This window comes from Peromyscus maniculatus, chromosome 21 (assembly GCF_049852395.1).
Source record: "Peromyscus maniculatus bairdii isolate BWxNUB_F1_BW_parent chromosome 21, HU_Pman_BW_mat_3.1, whole genome shotgun sequence".
In the NCBI taxonomy this organism is placed as follows: Eukaryota; Metazoa; Chordata; class Mammalia; order Rodentia; family Cricetidae; genus Peromyscus; species Peromyscus maniculatus.
This window is the reverse complement of record NC_134872.1, coordinates 51,400,836-51,426,473: the sequence shown is the minus strand read 5'-3', so window position 1 is coordinate 51,426,473 and position 25,638 is coordinate 51,400,836. Positions and strand designations below refer to the sequence as shown.

The 25,638-nt window shown below is 46.0% G+C and overlaps 1 protein-coding gene across 1 annotated transcript in view; it reads left to right on the top strand.

Moving 5' to 3' along the window:
* The first annotated feature begins 16,952 nt into the window (after positions 1–16,952).
* The window catches only part of Clic5 (chloride intracellular channel 5), a 97,838-nt gene continuing 89,152 nt past the window's right edge, over positions 16,953–25,638 (top strand). The window contains exon 1 of the mRNA XM_006991503.4: positions 16,953–17,358. Within this exon, the coding sequence (XP_006991565.1) occupies positions 17,296–17,358 (63 nt within the window). The 5' untranslated portion in view covers positions 16,953–17,295. The remainder of the gene's footprint in view (positions 17,359–25,638) is intronic.

Genomic DNA, 25,638 nt, shown 5'->3' with positions numbered 1-25,638 from the left:
GCACACATGAGCACAGACACTCATGGAGTCCAGAAGAGGGCATTGTGTTCCCTGGAGCTGGAGTTACTTGACTTGAGTGCAGGAACTGAACTCCAGGCTCTGCCTAAGTAGAGGTTCGTAACCACTGAACCACCTCTCCAGCTCTTCCATCTTGTTTTGGAGACAGGCACTCTTACTGTTTTGGAGTTTGCTGATTAGGTTAGGCTGGCAGGTGACATTTCATTGCTCAATGTACAGTGTACAGCCCTGTAATTTTACCCCTACCTTAGAACATGAATGTGGCTGAGAGGTGGTGGTGCACACCTTTAATCCCAGCACTTGGGAGACAGAGGCAGGTGGATCTATGTGAGTTCAAGGCCAACCTGGTCTAAAAGTTCTAGGACAGCCATGGCTACACAGAGAAACCCTGTCTTGGAAAAAAAAAAAAAGGAAGAAAGAAAGAAAGAAAAGAATATGAATGTGATTTTAGTGAACTCTCTCTCACCAGTTTGCCTCTACCTATGAAATTTAGGTTTGGATACAGCAAATTTAGCAGCTGTTATCCAAATTCATAACATCAATGATCTCTTCTTTAAAGCCAGTGTTTCAGAATAACAAAACCTGGGATGACCCGACCCTCAAGGAGAGCTCTGAAGAGAGTGGCATTGGAACAGGCTTCTTCAGTAATGAGAGCTTATATTGCCTGAGGCCAATAGAACTGAATTTTTAGCCAAACCAATGTGAAGTAGGAAGCGGGTGTCCCTGAATGTCACCGTTTCCAACTCTCTCCCCTTTTCCATTGTCTGAGATGCTTTTGTGTGGACTGCGGCAAAGAGTGAGAGTGAAAAAGTGTGAGCTGGAAAATGACCCCGGGAAGGACCTCTGAGAGGTCAGTACAGACAGGGGGATAGAGCGTGGATCCAGCTCCCAGGGGACGCTGGAACGTGAGGACCCGCTGGGTGGCCCATACTTCTGCAAAGCAGAGGCTCGGGAACAACAAGAATGGATGGATTTCAAACAGAAAATTGGAGGGTGATGAATGAATTGCGTAAATCATCGGCTTTGCTTCCTGTTTGAATGACTGGATGATGTCATTGACTGGGAAAGAAAATTCAGGTCATGGAGAGGATTTGGGCAGGAAGGCTGTGAGTGTCGAACTGTGAACCAATGTTGACCTTGGGAACCTGAAACACCAAAGGGACAACTCACCAGACAGCATGACTGCTAGCATCAGGCCCCCAGTAGAGTAACTAAGACAGAATGAAAATCTGAAACAAGTAGATGGATACAAGAGGTACTGGGTTTCAAGCAGAAATCACATTAACTTCCTTCATAACTCACCCACAAGCAGCCATAACTCCCAGGGTAAGTCCCTGTCCACTAGAGGCCCCATCATAACTGCAGATCTGAAGTGAAATTCAGCCTGGACCTCCAGAGCCCTTGCAATCCCCACCAGGAGCTGGAGGAATCCAGAAGTACCATGTTTACGGTTGAAGGACAATGAGCTACATGGTGGTCAGGTGTTCACGTTTTCTTCCCTGGGTACAGCTCAGTTCTCCACCTAGCAGAGGTTTGCTTGCAGTGGGACATGCTGGTACAGGCTGCAAGGTCAAGGCCAAGAGTGCGTGGATCGTCTCTTATATCAGCTAATCATAATGAGAAAGAGCCTCTGTCAGCTCTCACCTGTCCTGTGTGAGCATGAATTTACATTTTGTTAAGTTTTTTACAGGTCAAGTGAGTCAGGGTTTGGCTTTAGGGGAGGCATTGTAAATGACAAAGCATAATGCACACCAGGGGTTCACAGGGCAGGCCTACCTCTTCATCTTTCTAGTCTAGGGGACTTGGAGAGATGATTTTGTATCTGTTAAAATGGGTGCAATGAAAACAGTATCAGTCCATCTAGCTGTCAGGACAGCTGTCGTGATCACAGTGGTAGAAACCCTATGCAAACAGTGTTATTGTTTAAAGGTGCTTGGTACCTGGGCCACACCTAGAAAGCCTCAATAAACAGTTGACAACAGAATTGTACAACAGAACTGTGCAGTGAGCACCTCCCATCCATGGCTCTGACCATATGTTCCACAATTGCCTACTGGGTGCTTGCTGCAGGTGAAAAGATTCCAAGAGCCTTCAATTCGTATCAGTTAGTGGAAGGCACCAGTCAGAAAAGGCCACATGCAGTACATTCTAGTTTCTAACCCTCTGGAAGAGGCAAAACCATCTGTGGAGACAGGAAAAAGGTCAGTGATTGCCTGGGGCTAGGAGGAGGGAAAGATGAGGATGTTAATAGCGTCAGAAATGCTCTGTGAGGTGTTCTAATGGGAGGCAATAGTGTTCTAATGGGAGGTAATACCGTTGTAAGTTTGCCCCAAATTAGAATGTGCAATACCAAGGGGCTGAGAGAGAGAGAGAGAGAGAGAGAGAGAGAGAGAGAGAGAGAGAGAGAGAGAGAGAGAGAGAGAGCTGTCAGTTAAGAATGCTCTTGCAGAGGACCTAAGATTAGATTCCAGAACCCACACTGAGTGGGTCAAGACCACCTGTAACTCCAGCTCCAGGGGATCAAATGCCTTCTTCTGGTCTCCATGGGTACCAGCACACTCATGAAGATACACATAGTGATGTGTTTGTTACTTTTCCATTGCTGTTACAAAATTCCATGACCAAAAGCAACTCATGAAAGAGTTTTTCTTGGCTATGGTTCCAGATGGCTAAGAGTCCACCATGGCAGGGCGACATGACAGCAGATGGCAGGCCCAGAAGCAGGAGCAGAAAGCTGAGACATCACGTCTTCAGCAGCATGCATGAAGCAGAGAGAGCAAACAGGAAGTGGGACCCGGCTATGAATTACCAGAGTCCACCTCCAGTGATGTACTTCCTCAGGAGGGTTACATCTTTCTATAGCTTTCCCAGTAGTGCCACCAACTGGACCCAAGCGCCCAAATACCTGAGGCTAGGGTGGACACCTTTTTTTCAAATCACCACCTATGCATATGGATAAAACTAAACAATAAATCTTCAGATGTGCCATGCCAAGAGTGGGCTGTGATGTGAACTATGAAATTTCGGTGAATGCTCCATGTTAATGCAGGCTCTCACTGCAAACACAATGCACTGTTCTTGGGGAGGGAGGCTGGGTACCTGGGAGAGGGGTGTATGCAGAGGGTGTATGAAAGCTCGGCACTTCCTGCTCAAGTTTTCTGTCAGCCTAAAACTACAATAAAAACAATCTCCCCAAGAATCAGAGGTATACACACCATGTTAGAGGCATCTATACTTAGCCAGCGGAGAGAGACATAGGAATGATCTTTAAGTAGAGACAGATGAGGAGGAGTAACTACGCATAGCATGTGATGAGCAGGCACATTCCCTCTCTAGCATTCCCCTATTTTATCTCCAAGCAATGGGTCAGTACTGCTTCTGTTTGTTTGTTTGCCTGCTTATTTTAAGATTTATTTTCACTATGTGTCTGTGACTTGTGTGAGTATGGGTACCAGCAAAGAGCGGAGAGGGTGTTAGATCCATTGACTGTGGAGTTACAGGTGAGCTACTGTGTGGGTGCTGGGAACCTAACTTGGGTCCTCTGCAAGAGCAGCAAATGCTTTTAACCATTGAGCCATCTCTGCACTCTGTTTGTTGATTGACAAAACTGTCTTAGTTTTTGTTCACCCCAACATGAATGGCCATCATATGGAGAATGGCTCAGGCCACCTTCAGCCTTCCCGGAGGAAGTGGAGGGCATGTAGGTTGGAACTCACATGGACAGACACACAGCACCTCCATGATTAGCTGACAAGGAGCAAGGGAGGAGCTGGTGTTGACTGGTGATGTCATCCAGACCACTTTGGTGTGGCCGTTCTCCATCCCTCTGACCTTCAATTCCACGTCTCCTCCCATGGAGCAGATGCCTGGGAGTGAGGCAGGACCTACAGCATCATCTGACCCTGCGGTCCTTGGTGCTGAGAACTTTCTACTGAGGGCACAAAGTCTTGTGTCCACTGCTGTAATTGCCCGACTCTGTGCTTATGGGAAAGGGAAAGAGTTCCAGTGTTTGGATAATGAGGCAGTAAGAGAGGAAGGGTGGAGGAAAAGACTTCAGTTCAAGCTGACTTCAATGAAACGTTAAAATAACACGAAATCGCTGAGATTCAAAGTCAGCCTTTGACAGGGGTGAGTCTGGGCCAGCGGTGTCCATACAGCTGTTGAACAGAACCCAGTGTGATGGATCCGTAGATTAAAAAACACACTGCAAAGGTGTCACAGAAGAATTTTGTCATCAGGGCTAAAGTGCAAGCTTAAAATTTTAAAACAATCTCTCTCTCTCTGGGTTTGCGACAGGGTGTGGGTGTGGGTACCCATGTACCACAGGACACACCTGCATTGGTCGGAGGACTTCTGGGAGTCCATCTTTGCTTCCTTGACCTTGAGGAAATCTCTCCTTTGTCTGTCTCTTTGTCACATTCTCCAGGCAGCTGGCCTGTAAGCTTCCTGGTTATTCTCCTGTCTCCCATCTCACTGCAGGAGCCCTGGGATACAGGTCCAAACCGCCACATCCGATAGTTTACAGGGGTCTGTGTCCAAACTCCAGCCATCAGTGTTGTATGCCAAGTGCTTTGATTCACTGAGCTATCTCCCTAAAGACTGCAAGACAGTTTTTTGCAAGGTGTATTTGACTGAAAACACACTAGAAATAGTTATACGGCAGTACAGAAAGTCTTTCCTCTAAATGATTAGATGAAAAGTGGGCATATAGTCAGTATAATCATCACTTCTGCTTTATGCTGGAACTTTCCCACTGAATGAAAATTACTGGACAGATTTCTGTCTAAGGATGTATTGAAATCACAAAGGCTGCATAGGATATAGTTACCCAGGAAAGGGTGCAAACATGACCCCGCCACGTAAATCCCGTAGGGAGAGAGTGAAGGAGCGAAAGCCGGTCCTCTAGTTGTTCCACCGTGAAATGCTTCCTCCCACCCCAGCTCCCTCACACATGCGGTTCCCACCTCGTTTCCCTGCAGTCTTCAAATGACTGGCTTCTCTTCCTCTTTGAGGCCTGCCCCACGGACCTCACTGCACAGTAGCTGCCCTCCTCTCCCTCATGGGGATCCGCCCCCTAGACTCCCTCACTAGGTTTTAACACACTTTGTCCTCAGGTGTTTGTCCTGCCCCCCACAATGGAGATTGTCGAGACTCACTGTGCACTGGATGTGGCTAGCCACAACCGCTTCATTTCTCAATGGGTCCCCGTGTCGCCGATTGTACGTGGTGGTTAATAGGTCAGCAGCAATGAGTGAATGTGAGTCAGATAATTTCACAATCCACATCTCAATGCAAGGGAACCCGTCTGTGACATGGCTGCTCCACCACCCATGACTACCTCATCTTCCAGTAATGGACACAGATGACGAAGGAGCCTCCTTTCTCAGGACCCTGGCCTCCATTTCTGTGATCTCCTAAAAATGTATCACATCTACTCAGCTAGCTCGGAGTTCACACTGGGAGCATGCTGGTGTGTGTTTGGGGCCCTGTGAGCTCATTGCTGGCAGGCTTTCAATACCCTACATACATTGAGCTCCAGCATTGAGCACTGGTCATGACATAGAGCACCCATCCAGGAAACTTTGAATTTCAAGCCCAACTGAGATAGCTGAGATGTTTTCTGCCTTCTTTCTAGAAAAAGGAAATGTAGGTAATTCAAGGTAAAATGTTCCGAAGTCCCGGAGGCATGAGTAATCTTCCTGGAAATTCATTTCAAAATTGCACAGGTGTGTAAAGTATGTGACAAAACAGAATCAAAGCTATTTCCCCAGTGACACGTTGGCCAGAGCCTTTCTCTGCTTACGTCCTCCACGTACCATTGCATTTTCTGTATCTGCCTCACCACCACGAGGGAACAGAACATGCCAGTGTTTCTTTTCTTTCTAAGGAATTCTAAATGGAAAGAAATGTCTAAGTAAAGAGATAATTGGGGAGGGGGAGGAAAGGAAATAGACATGAATATAAAGGTGTTCCTAGAAGTCCTTGGAAGGACTCTGACAGTTGGGAATTGACTAACTCTGGTCTCCTACCCCCATTTTGTAGATAAAGGAAACGAAGCTCAGAGAGGCAGGATGGCCGCATTCCAGGTCTCAAAAGTCTTTGGTGTTTCTCAGTCCCAGTTCAGTATCATTTTCATTATACTTATTATAAGGTGCTCTGTCTGCTGAAAAATAAATCAAGTCATAAAATATTATTTTATGGTTTGATTATTCTATTCTTCAACTACCTGTAATCACCATAGCTCCATACACATCGTTTTTCTCTGGAATTCTGGCAGTTTCTGAACACATTTTCACTTTCATTTTTTATTTGAAGAATCTCCAAAGACAGCTTGGAATTTTTATGAGAATCCGGAACTTTAAGAACATTAGTTTCCATTACCAGGATGTGGCCCATTTTTTCAGTGTATCACTGTGCTGTTGACTCATGCCCACCTGGTAACAGGACCTCGGGGCTCCTTTTTACCACAGAGACCATTTCAAACCAAAGTCCTCTCTATTCTCTGTAAGTTCTGACTCTGATGTAAACCTCCAACTGTGAGTATCAGGAAGTGTGAGGTATCTGAGCCAAAAAAAAAAAAAAAATCTTGTTGATCGATTAGGAAAGAAAAGTCTAGAGATTTCAAGTCTCAGGCACCTCGAGATGCAGTCACTCAAAGGCACAGGAGCACTTGGGTTCTCCACATCTCTTGTGCCCCCACATCTCAACCATTGTTTTCCGTTGGTGTTGCCCTCGGTCAGCCTGGCCTTGTGGGGACAAGACGGAGTCGCAGCTTTTTAGTCCTGTTCCACTCTCTCTATTAGGCCAGCAGAAGGAAAAATGATCTCAAACCAGTTCCCGATGGAAGTCCCAGAACTGGCCACATGAGCCACCTGCTCACGTTTGAAGGTGAAACCTCATGGGCAGTGATGGAGATGGTGTGGAAGCCGGAGAAGCTAGAGACCGTCAGTTACTGCTCCTCTGAAACTTATCTGTGTGGCCAGGGGCATTTGCCTCCTTCTTAGGAAATATGGTCTACCACCATGATGGATTGGAACTGATGCCCATCCCACAGTCCTCGATGTCTTATTCCTTCCAATCTCCACACCCTCTTTGAGCTACTCTTTGCTTTGCTTTTCATCTTTTTTTGTTGTTGAGATGTTGGGATTGAACCCAGGCCCTTTGAGTTATTAAAGACTGCTCATTCACATGCTGGCCCTATTGGCCAAAAGAAACTCAGATGTGCAGGACAGAATAACAGGAGACGACAGTTACGCTGTTGGGTTTTGATTTTAATGTTACGTGTAATTGTCTTGGATCCCTTCCAAGACACACCTGTGAAGCAGCTGTATTAAGGTCTTTCCGGAGCTAAAGGAAGAACTTGACTATTAAGTGAAAAGAATCAGCGGTTCAGTAAATTCTGCCCCAAATGTTGATACCGCAGAACTTGATCTCAGTTCTTCTTTTGCTTGCTTTTGGCTTCCATGGTTTCCTTTCCTAAGGTTGGGTATTTTTGAATCCGTGTGTGCCATCACAGGGCCCCTAAGTTCCTTGTTTTGTCTGTTTGTTTGTTTTTTCCAGTTCTTCTCTGTGTATCTCTTAAGCAGAATTCCAGACTCCTTGAACCTATCTACTCCGTAAGCAAGGCCAGCCACGCACTGACCGCATCACTACGCCTACAAGCCTCGTCGAATCTCCGGCTGCATCCCACCCAGTCTGGGTGTTTCCTCTTCTGTGTACCCGGGGAAGTGTTGCTGATGTTCTGGGCTTTAATGATGGAGATAGTTGGAAGGAGGATCAGCTCTGCTGTGTATAGTTATTTTCAAACAAGTTCTCCAGCCTCTCCCAGGCTTGGCTTCCTCATTTGTGAAATGGGACTAATAACATCCAGTCACTGGCCTATTACAGAGATGATGCAAGCTAGTAAGGGATTCAGAACTCCCAGTACCCGGCAGAATCCAGCAAATGTTAACTACCATTTTTATTACATAACCTTTTTCATGTTTTAGTTCAAATTAGAATTTATAAAAATGTCACACTGTGATGTTTGCTTCACCTGTGGAAGGGTAGGACCCAAACGGGGAGAAGCTGTGGATAAGAGAGGTTTCAGTTATATATTGATCAGTTGATTCCTTTAATGTTGGCATATTGATCATAAACACATCACGAAGGACTGACTGAAATCTCAGGAACTAAAATCCCAAATAAAGCCTGTGATCCCAAACACATACTTGTGATCCCAGCATCCAGAGGGCCAAAGCAGGAGGGCCAGGAGTTCGAGTTCACCCTTAGTTGAACAGTAAGTTTGAGGTCAGCTGGGGTACCTGAGACTCTGTCTCCCCAAACCAAAATAAGTAACAAATGAATCAATAAATTGTTCCTCCCTGGAGTCGTTCTTCTCAGATGTTTTGTCAGAGTGATAAGAGGGATTACTAGAGAGGCGGAGTCCTGCTGTTGATGGGGCCTGTGGAGTTCTGTTATTGATGATTTCTGACCATTGGTTCTGAAGCCTTTGGAACTCACTGGTCTGTAGAAGGAATATGGAAAAGGATAGGGATACCAGCTTGGAAAAGTGGAGGATGCTGTAAGCGAAGCTTGGTACTGATTCTGGCAGGCACTCAGAAAACTAGAATGCTGATTGGAATGCTGGACTGCTAAAATGATTTGAGATTTGAGAGGGGAAGGGGAATTCCAGAGGGCTAGACAAGAGGCCATTCCTGTTACATTGATGCAAAGAACTTGTGTACGCTGTGTGTTCCCTGAGGCTCCGGGGAAGGATGAGCTCAATGAGGAACCGGATGTATTAGTCTGATGGAGGACATCTCAAGTAGACCCACATTCATGCTGTGGCATGGGTCTCCTAGCTGCGTTTAGTTCATAGGAGTGCACATCATGGCACCGTGTGCCCCAGAGACCAGACATGGAGCTCCTGGATTTAACATTTACCTTGTTTTTTTGTGTTGCCTGGGACATCTCTCCTCTCTACTACAGCCATTTTTCCTTTTATGGAAGGGGGATCTTTACTCGGCCAGCATATTTTGGGAGCATGTCTATTCCTTTTAACATTTTTATCTTTTTAAGGGCTCACAGCTATGAGCTACTTTCCTTACTGTGTGTCTTGTTTTGCTTTCTGTTTCCAGGGTTTGTTTTGCAATTCTGAAGTTAATGGTGTGATGAAATTTGGGGCAAAGGGTGCATGGAATGGAGGATATGAAATCAAAATGGTGGCTTCATATATATTTTGTGGGGTGTGTGTGTGTGTGTGTGTGTGTGTGTGTGTGTGTGTGTGTGTAGATCATGTGAATGTTTGTATAGGCTCACATGTCAACTTGGGTTCTATTCCTCAGGAGCCTTCCACCTTGGGTAATTTCTGTTTATTGCCACTTAGGCAAAGCTGGGCAGCCTACAAGTTCCAGGGATTCCTCTGTTTCCACCTTTGAGAACAGGGAATCCAAGCACATGCCACCATGCCTGGCCTTTTAAAATGTTACGTGTGTTACAGACATCAAGCTCAGGTTGTTGTGCTTACATGACAGACGTGTTACTGACCAAACTGTATTCCTAGCCCTGGCTTGATAGTTTTTGAAATTATTTTACAACCTTGATAATTTTCAATTTTACAAGACAACATTCATTTTGGGGGCATGCAGTTCTGTATATTTTTAACACATGCAGAGATGTTTGTGACCACCAGGACAGACAGGATATTGGTTTTAGCACCATAGAAAACTCTTTCCCAACACCTCTTTGCAATCAACCCTTCCCCCAACCAGCCACTGGTCTCTCCAACCCTACATGTTTTTCTTCCCTAGAATGTCCTGCAAGCAAAGCTATACAAAGGGGAACTTTTTGAGCCCAGCCTTTCACTTAGCATTGTCAAGTTCAAATTTATGCATGTGTACACCTCTCAGGAGCTCTTTTTTTTTTTTAACTGCTAACTGGTATGCCATTGTTTGTGTGTATCACAATTGGTTGATTCATTTAGCCATTGTTTCCAGTTTGGGATCATTATAAACAATACCGTGTCAACATTCATGTTCAACATTTTAGATCAACAGGGATTTTCATTTCTCTAGAATCATGCCCAGGAAGTGGTAAGACACAGAAAGCTTGGGCTTGACGTCATATGAAGTTTCTAAACTGCTCTCTGCAGAAAGGCTGGAGAAGCTGTAGCTGCCTCGTGCTAGCTCGCAGGGTTTTCAGAAGTGCAGGCGTCAGCCTTTCTAATAGGCACATTGCAGCATCTCTCTCTTAACCTGTATAGCTTCATGAAATAACACTAAGTGTATTTTCATGTTTAGACCTTTGGTAAAGTGTCTGTCTGTATGTTTTGCCTATTATTTTTTAAAGCATAGGTTGTTCACTTGTCTTAGAGTTGTGAGGATTCCTGACACATTCTGACGAGTCTTCTGATTGCCCCTCTTCCATTTCTGAACGAGATGGAGAGAACTGGTGTTACTCTATCTTAAATGTTTGGTGGAATTTGTTATTGGAACACCCGAGGCTTCCAGGTCTTCTGCTGTCGGCTTGTTGAAGGGTTCCCAAGGATGAATCAGATACATTTAACAGGCAGAGGGCCTGTCAGGTGAGCCACTTTTCCTTGAGTGAGTTTGTCAGTTTTTGTCTTTCAAGACTTCATACAACTTGTGGAGGTGGTGGAAGTAGTATACATAATTCATAAGCAGGCTCTTCCAGCATTTCTGTATTCTCACATCTATGGAGTGGTGCTTGATGATCCCATCTTTCATACCTGATTTTGGTAACATACCTTTTCTCTTTTTCTTGATAAAATCTAGTTGGTTGTGAGTAATCAGCTTGGTGGATTTTTTTTCTTTTTTACAAAATCTTTTTAAAAACACATCCTACTATTTTTTTCTCTGTCTTTTCAATCAGTTCTGATGTTGCAATGATCTTTTGCTCCTTTAGCTACTTTGTGTACAGGTAGCTCTTCCTTCTCTAGTTTTTGAGGTAGACTCTTGGATCACTGATTTGATTCCTTTATTCTCTCCTATCGTATCACTTTTCCTCCAGTGAGCATGACAGCTGCATCCTACAAATTTCCATATTATGTATGTTCATTTCAACCCAGCTCAAGTTATTTTCCAGTTATCCTCAAGGCTTCTCTGTTGGTCAATGAATTTCTTTCATTATGTTGCTTAATTTCCAAATATTTGATTTTGGGGGAGTGGGCATGCCTTTCTGACATCAATCTAATTGACTCTATTATGGTCATAAGACATGCTTTCATGTTAAATTTGAGTTTTTTCTGTGACCACAATATGGCCTTTTGGTGATGTTTTCTTGCAAACTTGAGAATAACGTACATTCTGGTGACTGTTGCCCAGGATAGCCCTTCATGTTAACTTCATGTTAACCACGTGAAGTTGGCAGACAGTGTTGTTAGGTCTCTGTGTGCCCTCACTGAAGAGATGGCTGCTGTTTTTCTTCCTGAACTGTCACTTAACACTTAATAAGAGGGAGACTTGAATTTCTGACTGCAAGTGTGTCCCTGTCACTGTCTCGGTTCTGATTCATCAGCTTTTACTTCGTTGTAATTGAGGCTCTGTTGATATCATCCATAATATATATGTTTAAGGTTCTCTCTTTTACACACACACACATACACACACACACACACACACACACACACACACACACACACACACACACACACACACACACACACGTTTATTCCAGGCTGGCCTTGAACTCACTGAGTAGTCAGAGTTGGCCTTGAATTCCTGACCTTCCTGCCTCAGCCTCCCCGAATGCTATTATTGCATATATGTACCACTATGCCCAGTCTGGTTTTGTGTCTTCTTTGTGAGATAACTCCCACTGTGAAGTACTATCTCCATTATCTCTAACAAGGTCTTTGCTGCACAGTCGATCTTGGTTGACAGTGATAGAGCCTCTAGCTTTCTTCTTATCAGTGTTTGCATGGTATGGGTGGATTTTCCCTCTTTGTACTTCAAACTTATTGATATCACTCTGCTTGCAGTGGGTTCTATAACCTTATATAACTGGGACTTCATTATCATTGTCATTTTCTTTAATCTGAAAATTTTTATCCTTTAATTATCATGATTAGATCATCTACATTTACTTCAAGTACTAATGGAGGCAGGCATGTAAATTACTACTAGTTTCTATAGTTCCTATCTGATTTATATTATGTGTATGAATGCACACCCAACATATGGATAGTTGTGAGTCACCATGTATGTGCTGGGAATCAAGCTCAGGTCCCCTGCTAGAGCCGTAAGTGCTCTAAATCTCCAAGCTATTTCTCTGGCTTCTCTCTCTGAATTTCTAAAAGGTTTATTTTGAATTGTGTGTACATCTGTTGATGGATGTTGTGCACATGTGTGCAGGTGCTCCAAAGGCCAGAGGGCATCAGAGCCCCTGGAGCTGGAGCTGAAGTGGGTTGTGAGCCACAGGATGTGGATGGGGAGAGTTGAACGCCAGTCCTCTGGAGGAACAGTATACACTCTGAACTGCTGAGCCATCTCTCTAGTCCCTATCTGCTTTTCTACTGTAACTCTTTGTATAAAATACAGGTCTTTATTTGGGAGTTACAGTAGGACTACCTAACTTTTCTTATATTTATGGCAAACACTTTAGCATTTCAATTGAATTATATGAACTGTACAGTTACACAAATCCCTTTAACATCTGTTCTTTATGTTGCATTTCTCATAGTAATGAACTTAAATATATCAACCTCCCTATCAGATATGTTGTATTTTTTCCCTTCAGTAGTCATACAAGAACACAGGTATTATACAGACCCACATGCCAGCATTTCCTGGGCCATGGTAAGCTCGTCTCTCTAGTTCCAATTTTAGCGTGTGTGCTGGCAAAGTGAACCCTAAAAGCATTTTTGCAGTTCTTTCCTGATAAAGACTAATCTAAAATTTGTGCTGAGTTGGTAATGATGTGGGCTAACATGAGAAGTAATGTGCTTTCTGCTGGGCAAAGCTACACTTGACTCTAAGCAATTATCCTGTGGCAGTGTTGGGGGTAGCAGGATTTCTCTTGGGCCACCGACCAGCTCCAAATCATGGCATAGAGACATAATATTAGTTATGAATGCTCAGCCTTAGCTTATGCTTCTACCACTAGCTTTTATAACTTCACCTGTTTCTCTTCATCTGCGTTTTGCCTCAAGGCTTTTTATCTTTCTTTCATTCTGTATGTCTTACTCCATGTCTGTCTGTCTGGTCCCAGGCATCTCCCTCTCTCCCTCATTCTCTTCTCTTGAGATCTAGATTCCTCCTTCTACTTATTCTCTCTTCCCACCAGCCCCACCTATCCCTCTACTGCCTGGCTATTGGTCGTTCAGCTTTTCATTAGACTAATCAGGTGCCTTAGGCAGGCAAGGTAAGACAGCAACACATCTTTACATAATTAAACAAATGCCACACACCTTTACATAGTTAAAGTAATATTCCACAACAGTTGAGTATAAAAATAAAGCCTTTATAGCAACCATACTATGGAGTTAATATTAAAACTGTATGCAAAAGCAGGGGGCTGGAGAAACCATTCAGCAGTTAAGAGCACTTCCTGCTCTTCTGGAGGACCTGGGTTTGGTTCCCAGCACCCATGTCAGGTAGCTTACAATCTCACTTAACTCCAGCTCCAAAGAATCTGACTCTCTTTTCTAGCTTCCACGTGCACCTACACTCAAGTGGCACACACCCACACATACACATAAAGAGCAGATAGATATGAAGGTTTATTGTATTTAAACTATGAATTATTTGGAGGGCTGTCCAAACAGGTAATGTTTTCTAGAAATTTTAATAAGCAGAAATGTTCTGTTTTCCAACATGTCCAATAAAGAGCAGGTGAGCTGTACCAGGTTTGAGATTTAGAAAGATCATCTCACATATTGCTTGGATCCTAGGCAAGAGCATGATCTAAAGTTCCTATAAAGGACTTTTCATTAAAAAGATCTCCCAAGGCTTTTACCTCTACAATTTTGTTTGCATTTTGCTATAGTGATACTAAAAACATCCCCCACACTCCAGTGCACAGAAGGTATGAGTCGGCCACACACAGCGAAGGCCCCAGACCCCGTTGTAACCTTGGCCCTTCCCTGGAGTACGTCATCATAGATGCAGAGTTTCAGCTGTGAAGGTGACTGCTTGTCTAAAGGCTTGGGTGATGGAAGGCTGAAAGCAAGAAGGAGTTGAGAAATTGAACCTCACCCTGATTAAGTGCCCAAAGGGTTGCGTGTTGGCCACGTGGTGCTTTCTTCAGTGAGAAGGGGATGCCTGAGCTTGGAGTCCCTGAATGGTGGCCATACCACATTGTCCTCTTCTCCACCTACCTATGAGAAATATGACAGGAAGTTTTAGCCAAATTAACCTGGGCTGTGTGTAGCCTTTCCTTCTTCCTTTCCCCACTGTGCTAAGAAGTCTCGTGGCAATCTGTCCCATGGAGCCTCTCTGTGCTAGTCTACTTTTTCTACCATAACAAAACACCTGAGATAATCTACTTAAAAAGAAGAAAGGTTTATTTGGGTTCAGTTTTAGAGGTTCTATTGTCCACAATCAACTGGCCTCATTGTTTAGGGCCTGTGGTAATGCTGTATGAAATGGCAGGAACTTGTGTGGAGAGAGGCTTTTACCTCTTACATAGTGAAAAGGAAGGGGCTGGCATGGTTCTTTAACTCCTGTGGTAGTTTGAATGAGAATGGGTCGCATGTTTAAATGTGAATTGGTAGAGTTGCTTTGGGAAGGATTAGGAGGTGTGGCCCTGTTGTAGGAGGTGTGGCCTGTTCCTGGGGATAGGCTTTGAGGTTGCTGAAGCCTATGCCAGGCCCAGTCTTGATTTCTCTCTGCCTGCAACTCGTGGATGACATGTGAGCTCTTAGCTACTACTCCAGCACCACGCCTGCCTGCTGCCGAGCTCCCTGCCATGACGTCATGAACTCACCCTCCAAAACTGTAAGCAAGGCCCTAAAGAAGTGCTTTCTAAAGACACCACTTGGTCCTGGTGTCTCCTCACATCAAAGACAACTCCCATTAGGGGCATGGCGGCAGTGACCCAACTGCCTTCTCCTTCTAGACCCCACCTCTTAGAGGTTCCAACAGTGCCATGGCTGGGCCAGGTGTTTAGGACATGCTCTGCTGGGAGGCAGTTCAGTTCCAAACTCAGACCCAAACCCTCCATCTGCCTAGTTCGTGTGGCAACCTTGAGGTTACTTTCCACGACAGCTTCACTGAAGTGGGTCGTGATTTCCATTGACTGGGACCTGATCTTTATCTCCCTCAGTTTAGTTCGGGCTGTTCGAGAAAAGCAGTTAGGTGAGTAGTTGAGAGGCATTTATCTGTATTCAAATTCTGACTCGCCCAGCTCCTAGACTGATAACTGGAGTCAAGTTTCTTAAGTCCTCCATGCCTCAGTTTCTCCACTTATAAATCAGGCTAACAACACCATTTGTAAAGATGAAGACACCCAGTGTCCTCCTTGATGGCTCTCTATCTTATACCAAGGCAATGTCTTTCACCTGAACCCAGAGAGTCTGCTCAGCCAGCAAGCTTGGTCTCCACCCCCAGGGCACTGAGAACAGAGGCAGGCCACCAAGGCTGCCCAATGGTTACAGAGCTGCTGTGGCACTGGACTCAAGGCCTCCAGCTTGCCTGGCAAGAGCTTTGCACACTGAGCATCTCCCCAGCCCCCAACTACCTCTAAAAAGAAATGAAAGGTAGGGAAGGACAATGTTTACCAAGAACACCTGCATATCTGTGATTCAGCAACTCCCCTCCCAACTATACATCCAAGGGCAGCGTGTCCATTGTCCTTATGGTGGAAAGCAAGCAGGGTCACTAACGTCAACCTATTGACCCTAACTCTCACCTTTAGACTATTTCAAGTCTGCACAATGGTTACCCTGGCCGGGGAGAAGCAGGGGGAAAAAAGAGCAAGAACTTCTGGTGGTGTTGCTAACATTTTATTCCTTCATCTGGTGTTGGTAACCGATGGTGAAAATACGTTGAGCTGTATACCTAGGGTATGAATATTTTCCCTCTCTGTATCATAGCTCTCTCTCTCTCTCTTCTCTCTCTCTCTCTCTCTCTCTCTCTCTCTCTCTCTCTCTCTCTCTCTCTCTCTCACACACTCACACACACACACACAAAACCCAAACAAACAAACAACAACAACAAAGAGAAGCTGGTGGTAGTGGCGTGCACCTGTAACCAGCAATTGGGGAGGTTAGAGGCAGGAGGATGAGGAATTCAAGGCCAAGGCCAGCCTGGGCTGCATGATGTGTGTGTGTGTGTGTGTGGTGTGTGTGTGTGTGTGTGTGTGTGTGTGTGTGTGTGTGTGTGTGTGTGTTGTGTAGGGGGAAGAGGGGAAAAGAGGGAGAGGGGAGGAGGGAGGGAGAGAGAGAGAGAAAAGTATAGAAAGCAGAGGAAAATAAACGATGCAAGGGATAAGGGGGGGCCCATAAAGTTGAAAGCCACAGATCCGGGCTCAAGTCCCCCTGACCCTGCGGACCCTGCTGGCTCACCTTTCTGCCTCTCACAGGCTCCCGCCCCACCCCTTCTCTGTTTGCTCCGTGCAAAGATGGCAAAAGCTGCGAGTTCAGGATCTTCTCCTTTCCTTTTCTCCAGGAAACTCTGCCCGCCTTTCAAGTGCACAATTTTGGTAGCAGAGTAACTTGGGCTAGCTGAACTGCTTTATTGAAAAACATAAAAATTTAAAAATCTCTAAAGCCACAGACTCTCTACCTCTTCCTCTTGTCCCCCATTCTCTCTCTGCTCCTCATTACCCCCGGCAAGATGTCCTCTTGGCCTTTGGGGACTGACTTAGCCAGTTCTGTCTGAGCCTGGGGCACTGAGGGGTCTTGAGGGTGATGCCCAGCTCCCATGGTGTCGTCCTCCACCCCCAAGTCCCCGCCCGGACTGACCCCGCCCCGCGGCCGCGGTCTATTTTGGGCGCACCGGCGGCGGCGGCGCGGGATCGCTGACAGTCGCGGATCCTGTGACACCTCCCAGCAGCCAGGCACTTGTTGCTCCCGGGACCTGTTGTCAATCCCATAGCTCGCTTTTCCCTTTAGCCCCCTGCTGGCTCCCAGAGTCGGCTCTTTCCGTGTGACACCTGGGACGCTGATCTCTCAGGCATCACTGTCCTTGTTTGGGGAAACTGATAAGAAATAGGTGGTCTTTAAAAAAAAAATTTGAACACTGCGCAGAAGAGAGGTTTCCACTGTGAACAGGAGCCCGAAGCGCTGCAGAGGTGGCGCCTCTCCGGCCTGGGACCGCGGCCCGGGGCGCCGACGGCATGACGGACTCGGCGACAGCTAATGGGGACGATAGGGACCCCGAGATCGAGCTCTTCGTGAAGGTAGGTCGACATCGCGGGCCTCTCTCCGTGCTGGCCCTGTCGTGATCTCAAGTGTCAGGGCGCAGATCCCTCTGGGACTCGGGACCCTCCCTGGGGAGCGCAGCCCAGCGTCCTGCCCTTGCAGAGGGCTTTTCAGCAAAGGGTTCCCGGGAGGATGGAGAGCTGACTTGCAGTCTGTCAAACACGGTAGGACAGGTCACCCCCGTGGATTCCGAGCTCCGAGGGACGCGGTGATGTGGGCTGATCTTGGAGGATGTCCCCAGTTATTGGGACAGGAGAACCTGGCTGGACCAGTAAACTTTTCTTCTACTGTAGAGGAAGGAGGAGGGACGGAAGGGTGAGAGAAGGAAGAGCATTGAGAAAAAATGATCTTTGGCAAAACAAGAAGCATTTCCTAGCACCCCTCCTTTTATTCAGATGTACTAAAATAAAAGTGAAGGTCACAAAGCTATTTTCTTGCTTTGTGGCTTGGAGGGGAGAAAAGGAACACCCGGTTCCCCCGCTGTTATTGTCGCTGTCATTATGACTCTGCAGGGAAGGCTCAGGTAACCAGGGGACCTGCCAGTCAACCCGACTCAAGGCTGCAAAGCAGCAGCGTCTTGCAGAACCAAATTAAGCCCTCTGCTCCTTGGGCGCCCCGTGAGCAGTGGCTGGAGCGAGACAGCGGCTGTATTTCTTTTACAAGCTGCTGGAGAAGAACGAGGCCCGGCTTGCGGGGCGTAGGCAGAAACATTTGATCAGCCCTCCTTGCGGACACCGCAGAAGCAGAAACCTGGAAACCTGAGGCGGGAGGAAAGCAGCCTCTGGGCGTGCTGAGTCGCCAGGACTTGGGGGAGGGGGAGGGCTCCGCTGCCTGATTACCTAGACTTCACAAAGGGGAATAAAACCCAGTGCAATTTTCCTAGAATAAAGTGCTGAGAACACACTTGGTGTTTAAAGGGCATGCATATAACCTGGAAGCCTAAAGTTGTTAATTTGCTGGAATCACTCGGTTCCAAGCCAGCTGAATAGACTTCAGCAGAAAGTTTTAGGTTTGTGTAAACCTGAACACACCTTTACTTCGTTGACATCTTTGAAACACACACACACACACACACACACACACACACACACACACACACTATTCCATACATATCGAATATCTAATGTATATAAAATCTGTTACAACTTGTTTTTTCTGTCTACAAAGTGATCTAGATCCCCTTTAGGCAGTTTTAGGTGTGCTAGCCAACCTAGGTAACAAGACCCTATGACCTCCCAGGCTGGACAGAACGGGGCCAGGAGGAGCCACGTCGGGTGCCCTGAGCCCCGGCGCCCAGGCCCACAGCCGGAAGGGTGAATGGACCCAGCTTTCACAAAGCCTTGCCGCTTTCCTTAAGAGAGCCATTCTTGGACTTGCTCGGATTCCCTGGGAGTAGGGACTTCAAGGTGTCGGGTTGCCTGAGAGAAATTTCAAACACACATTGGTTCTTTTGAGCCAAAGGAGCCCTTTGCCCTGGTACCAGACGTAGAGACCAATTCTACCTGTGTCTTTGGAATTTCATGTTGGCAGCATTCAGAGATTTTGTCTATTTATATAAAAAAGCTTACTCCACAGCTCAAGTAGCCACCAGAGAATTCTAGAATATCTGTGCTGTCATCTGCTCTTTCTCTAAAGAGAAGCAATTAGTGAGAGCCAAGCAGCCCGTGGTGGCCTTAAGACCAGATTGATGGCAGAGCTGTTTTGATCCCCTTCCTCATTTGTGAGCTTCTGGTTACTGTTACAGTTACAGAGTATACACAAGAGCTGGATCAGCCGGGTGGTGGTGGCACACACCTTTAGTCCCAGCACTCGGGAGGCAGAGGCAGGCGGATCTCTCAGTTCAAAGCCAACCTGGTCTCCAGAGTGAGTTCCAAGACAGCCAGGGCTACACAGAGAAACCCTGTTCCAGAGAACAAAAACAAACAGGCTTGAGTCTAGAATGGGCATGCCTCCAGTGATGTCATTTTGGGGGAGCAGGTACCCGGTTTGCAGAATCAAACTTTCCCTAAATCTGAAGTTTCTCTCCTGGGTCCCCACAGAAAGAATGCCTCTGGGGGTCTGGTGTTGGGTAGCAGAGGTGAAGGAGAGGGTGGGTTGGGTCCTTTGAAGTAACTCACATAGAGAAGGCCTCACCTGGAGCCCCGTTGGTCATTTTAAAGGGCCTGTGAAGGAACCCCCGCCCCAACTCAGCCTAACACTGAGTCTGCCGGTCTCCACTACCGCTCAGTGAGGTTCAGAGTTGTTCTCCTTCCATGCACTCAATAGTCTCATCTGTTTCTACTGCAGTGATAAGAATAGCCAGAGTAGTGATAAATGGCAGCATCCTAGGTCATGTGAAGCACAGTGAGAGATTATCTCATTGAGTCCTCACATCCTTATTCATGAAGATTATTTCGCTCTTGTGTAAAAGGAAGAAAACAGTTCATCATGACTCACGGGACCTTGTGATCCGTTCAGTCACAGCACTTGGTGAACTGTGGTTTGCTCCCTTTCAATACCCAAGGCTTTAATACCCAAGGGATTAATGTCATGATACTATTGAGCAATCCTGTGCTCAGGGAAGGTGTGTGAAATGCTCTTAAGTAGACCTCGAACAGCATTCATATTCAGTACTCAGTTCTGGCACTTTATACTCCATATATACCGTCTTTCCCTAAACACCAATATGTCAGTCCTTACACTATTTATTTACCTGCATATCCTGTAGCCCAGGCTGGCCTTGAATTCCCTAAGTACCTAAAGATGGCCTTGAGCTCCTCATCCTCCTGCCTTCATCTTCCGAATGCTAAGAATGCACCACCATGCCCAGCATACTTGGAACTGAGGATGGAACCCAGGATTTCATGACTGCTGAGCCAGCACTCAACCAACTGAGTTTCATCGTCAGCCCCTGATACTTTATTCTGGCAAGTTAGGCTCCCGACGTCACACAAAACCTGCACCCAAGTCATCTCTCTGCCTCTAATGAACTATGAACAAATTACTCCACTCCCGTAGTCTTCTGTGGCCTCTTCTTTAGCCCCACGTGTTTATAACTAATAGCAATGATGATAAAAATAATAACAACTCATTGTTGTCCAAAGCAAGATACTTGGAGAGCGAAGGGAACTGTGTGTGGTGCTTAGACTGGGAGAATAGATGTGAGCAGGATTGTGTGGATGTGTGGTACTCTGGTTAAGCAAATGCAGTCACCACCAACTTGCTGTGAAAATTCCATGGGAGCAGACAGGCGAAAGTGCGTTGTGAGCTGGAGATAGCTCCAAATGTCTTACTTTCCACCTTCCTGTAGGTTGTATGGCAAATAGAGTGTCACTAGATTTTTGTGTCCCCTATTTCCTTTGGAGAGCCTGGGCCTGGCTCCCTCCTCACTTGCAGGGATATTTTGAGAATGGATGAGATCATCTGGAGCTTGGACTTTGATCATGAAGGGAGGGCAGGTACTGGGTTAGAGAAGGCAATGAATATGGCGAAGGAAAGAGTAAAGAGCAAGGGAACAAAAAGCGAAACAGAAAGCAGTTTGAGAGGACAAACAGGACGTTCTGAGCAGGCTGCATCAAGACCTCCCTCCACTCCTGACCGCACCCTAGGTCCCAGGTACAGAGAGCTACCAAAGAGAAAGCATCGTGGTGGACAAGTCTCCTGCAGTCATTTCCTGAGACTAGGGCGATCAGCAGAAGCTATGGATTCTTAAGCCTGGGTACACGGGCAAGTCATTTAGGGAAAGTGAAAGGCTCTGGAGCCAGGATATTCCCCCGGGCTGATGACATCAGTCCCCAAGGTCAGAGCCCAGAGCAGTCTTTTCAATGCTACCCTGAGGTGACTCCAGTGTGCAGGCCTTATGGAGAGCCAGATGGGTGCAGGGCAGGCAGCTTCTGTACACTAAAATCGTGTGTGTTAAAATCCTGACTGTCTAGTAAACTGGGGGTATTGTGGTCAGGAGGGCTGTGGATAGAAAGTGAGACTCAATCAACAATTGCTGCTGGGCTGGTTAGTGATTCTCTCGACAGAACTCTAGAACAGTCCATGCATGAATATGGCTAGCCAAATAGTCCTCCACACGATGTGCATGTGGTGTGATGTTCTGGATGCAAATGACTAGTTGTTTTCTTTCCTGGTGACCCCAAAATCTCTGACAGTGGAACAGGGCATCAGTTAAGTCATGAGGCACATAACGTGGTCACCTGGTTTCCAGAACAGGCAGGATGGAGTCTCATGGTGTTCCCTACGTAGATATCAGCTGCTGTGTTGCTCTGACAGCCTGGTCCTTTCAGGCAGCTCACCAAAGCATAAGCTATTTCATGAGATGTGTGTGTGTGTGTGTGTGTGTGTGTGTGTGTGTGTGTGTGTGTGTGTGGTGTATGTGGTGCACATGCTCACACACTTGGAGGCCAGAGCAGGACATCAGATGTTCTGCTCTGTCACTCTTTCCCTTTTTTGCCTTGAAACAGGTTCCCTCAGTGACCTTGGAGTCGGGATGGTAAACATCGGGCCCCAGTAATGGGATGATCCTGTTGTCTCCATCCTCAGAGGCAGTGTTGGGGTAACAGAGGCAGGAGATTACCTATGGGTTCTGGGGATTTGAACTCAGATCTTCATATTTGTGCATCAAGCATGCTTACTCGTTGAACTGTCTCCTCAGCCATGTGTGTGCATATGTGTATGTGTATATGTGTGTATGTATGTACACATGTGCACAGCTGTGTTTGTGGTATAGGTATATGTTTGCATGGATATGTGCATGCATGTATGCATGTATGTTGGTGCATATGCACATGTGTGCACATGCAAGTGGAGGTCAGAGGTGTCTTCCTTGATCATTCTCCACTTTATCTCTTGATTAGGGTTTGTCTATCTTGTTGATTTTCTCAAAGAACCAACTCCGTTTCATTGGTTCTCTGTGTTGTTCTCTTTGTTTCTATTTTGATTTCATCCCTCAATTTGATGGTTTCTTGTCTCCTCTTGGCTGTGCTAACTTCTTTTTGTTCGAGAGCTTTCAGGTATGCTGTTAGGTTGCTAGCATGAGATCTTACCCACTATTATTATTATATTTCTTATGCAGGCACTTAGTGCTATGAACTTCTTCTTAGCACTGCTCTCATTGTTGCCCATAAGTCTGGGTGTGCTGTGCATTCATGTTCATGGAATTTAGAAAGTCTTTCATTTCTTTCTTTTTTTATGTCTTGACTCATTTTTCCCTCAGTAGAGAGTTGGTCAGTTTCCTTGAGTTTGTAAGCTTTCTGCTGTTTCTGTTGTTGTTGAAATCCAGCTTTAATCTGTGGTGGTCTGATAGGATGCAGGGGGTTATTTCAGTTTTCTTGTATGTGTTGAGATTTGCTATGTGTCCAAGTACGTGGTCAATTTTGGAGAAAGTTTCATGAGGCACTGAGGAGAAATGTTCTGTAGATATCTGTTAGGTCCATTTGGTTTATAACTTCCGTTAGCTCCAGTATTTCTGTTTCGTTTTTGTCTGGTTGACCTGTCCACTGGTGAGAATGGGGTATTGAAGTCTTCCACTATCAGTGCACGAAGGTCAATATGGGATTTAAGCTGTAGTAGCGTTTCTTTACAAACTTGGGTGTCGTGTATTTGGGGCATAGATGTTAATAATTGAAATGCCATCTTGGTGGATTTATAGTAGTCTGGGCTGGCATCTGTGGTCTCTTAGAGTCTGTAGCACATCTGTCCAGGCCCTTCTGGCTTTTGGAGTCTCCATTGAGAACTTGGGTGTAATTCTAATAGGCCTGCCTTTATGTGCTACTTGGATTTTCCCTTGCAGCTTTTAATATTTTTCCTTTATTCAGTATGTTTAGTGTTTCAATTATTATGTAGTGAGGGACTTTCTTTTCTGGTCCAATCTATTTGGTGTTCTGTAAGCTTCTTGTACCTTTATAGGCATCTTCTTCTTTAGGTTAGGAAATTTTTCTTCTGTAATTTTGTTGAAAATATTTTCTAAACATTTTAGCTGGAATTCTTCTCCTTCCTCTATTCCTATTATTCCTAGGTTTGGTCTTTTCATAGTGTCGCAGATTTTCTGGATGATTTGTGCCAGGAATTTTTCAAATTTAACACTTTCTTTGACTGATATATCTGTTTCTTCTATCTTATCTTCAACACCTGAGGTTTTCTCTTCAATCTCTTGCATTCTGTTGGTAAAGCTTGCCTCTGTAGTTCCTGATCCAATTCCTAAATTTTTTGCTTCCACAATTCCCTCAGGTCATCTTTTCTTTATTGCTTCTATTTCCATTTTCAAGTCTTGAACAGTTTTATCCATTTTCTTCAACTGTTTGTATTCCTGGATTTCTTCAAAGGACTTATTAATTCCCACCCACCCCAAGTCATACAGCTGGTATAAGGTCTTTTTCTTGTCTTCAGCTATGTTGGAATATTCAGGGCCTGCTGGGACAGCATAGTTGGGTTCTGGTGGAGACATCCTGCCCTGGCTGGTATTGATTGTGTTTTTATGCTGGTGTCTAGGCATCTGGTTTGAGATGATTATAAGTCTAGGTGCTGATTTCTGGGTTTGTCTTTGTTGGGTGGATGTTTTACTCATTGGTTTCTGTTTCCTCTCTGAATTTTCAGAGAGTGTGATGGCTGCATGTTGTCTGTTTACTGGCCTGCTCAGCTTATATGTTCACAGGGCATGCCTGCTGGTGTTGGAGGCTGGGGTACAGTGAAAAATGGGGGAAGGGAGGCAAAGAGGGAAGAGTCTGTGGGATCCACAGGAGATGTGGGCAGGAGGGAAGAGAAGCTGTGGCTGATGGTCTGTTGCAGCTCTAGGAAGAAGACTGAGGGGTTGGGTCTAGGGCACCAGAGAGGGAGAAGACGGTCTGTGGGCAGCCCACCTGGCTGTCTGGCAGGCATCATGATCTACTCTCAATATCCCAATACTCAGCATCTGTGTGTACCATCGCTGCTTCCTCTCCAGGTATTCAAGGTTGAATGGTGCTCATCTCAGGTGCTATGGCAGGGTGTGGGGTGCCCATAGCTCTTCAGGGACAGAAATCCAGAATCAGTGGCATCAGCTCCTGCTTTCCTGCTGATCTGTACTCTCTCTTTGGGTGTCTGCTGGCTCTCCCCAGTTGGGGTCAGAGTCTATGCAGATAGACAAGTAGTTAGGTTGAAAGCTTTTGGTTTTGCTTCTCCTTGAGAGGCCGGGTGCTAAGTCTATAGTCGCAGGGAAGTGTGACAGTGTCAGGCTGTGGTGGTCTGGCTGCAGAGGTTGTGGCAATTTGGTTGACATCATAGGCCATAGTTTTCTTCCTCCCTCCCTTCTTTCTGTTCTTTTCCTTCCTTCTTTCCTTCCTCCCTTCCAACTAGTACAGTGCACGTGACAGCAGTACATATTTGATGGGTTTGGTCTGCTGCGTTTGAATTTGGGTGTGTGACTGGGGCCACCTCTGCAGACCCTGTGTAAGGCAACTAGAGAAGACCCAGACTTTAAACCCCCTTCCCTCAGACAGCACGGCAAGTCATAGCTTAGTGTCACCCCCTTGTCTCCTTGCCATAGCTGTGACATAGACCAAGGGCAGCTGGCCCTTAGGACAGCCGTCCTCGGATCCCAGTCTCTGACTAGGCTGATGTTTCACCAACCAGAGACCATTGCCTAAAGGGTGGGGTTGTTGTCACCACAGTACAGATGCGACACAGTACATCCACCATTGACTCTGGAAGTTGACTCTTCCTGCCAATTGCTCCAACATCCAACAAAGTTTCCTCACAGCTGCTTCCCGTGAAGGTGGGATCGCAGGGCTCTGTTCCTTTTCCTGTCTCTTGGCTCCGGGAAGAGTCTCCCAGCCTCACGTGAGAATTGTCTGTGGTGTTGACCCTTGGGTGAGAAGACGACTTCAGAGTCTAGGCCCTTTGTTTTTGGAGGTCTGTGGTTTCATCTTTGCATCCCCCCGACCCCCTTCCAATGACTTCTAAGCCCTGCATTGGTGTAGAGGCTCTGGGAGGCAACACAAATACACATGAGCTTCTCAAAGGTGTGGGTGTGTAAAAGGTTTTTCACCATCCAGGAATTCAGAAGGAGTCTGCTCTACATACTGAAGAGACATCTCTGCCAGCCTCTGGGGAAGCTATGTATGTATTTCCTCGAAAGACATTTTGAGTTCCAAGATATGAAGTTATTTAAGGACAAATAAGAATTGCTATCAGAACTGAGATGAGCCTTTCATTTTAAAAAGAAGGGGCTCCAGCCTGTAGAAGTACCTCATAGCACTGTTGTTGGCACAGGAAGAGTACCCAGCCTGTAGATGCCC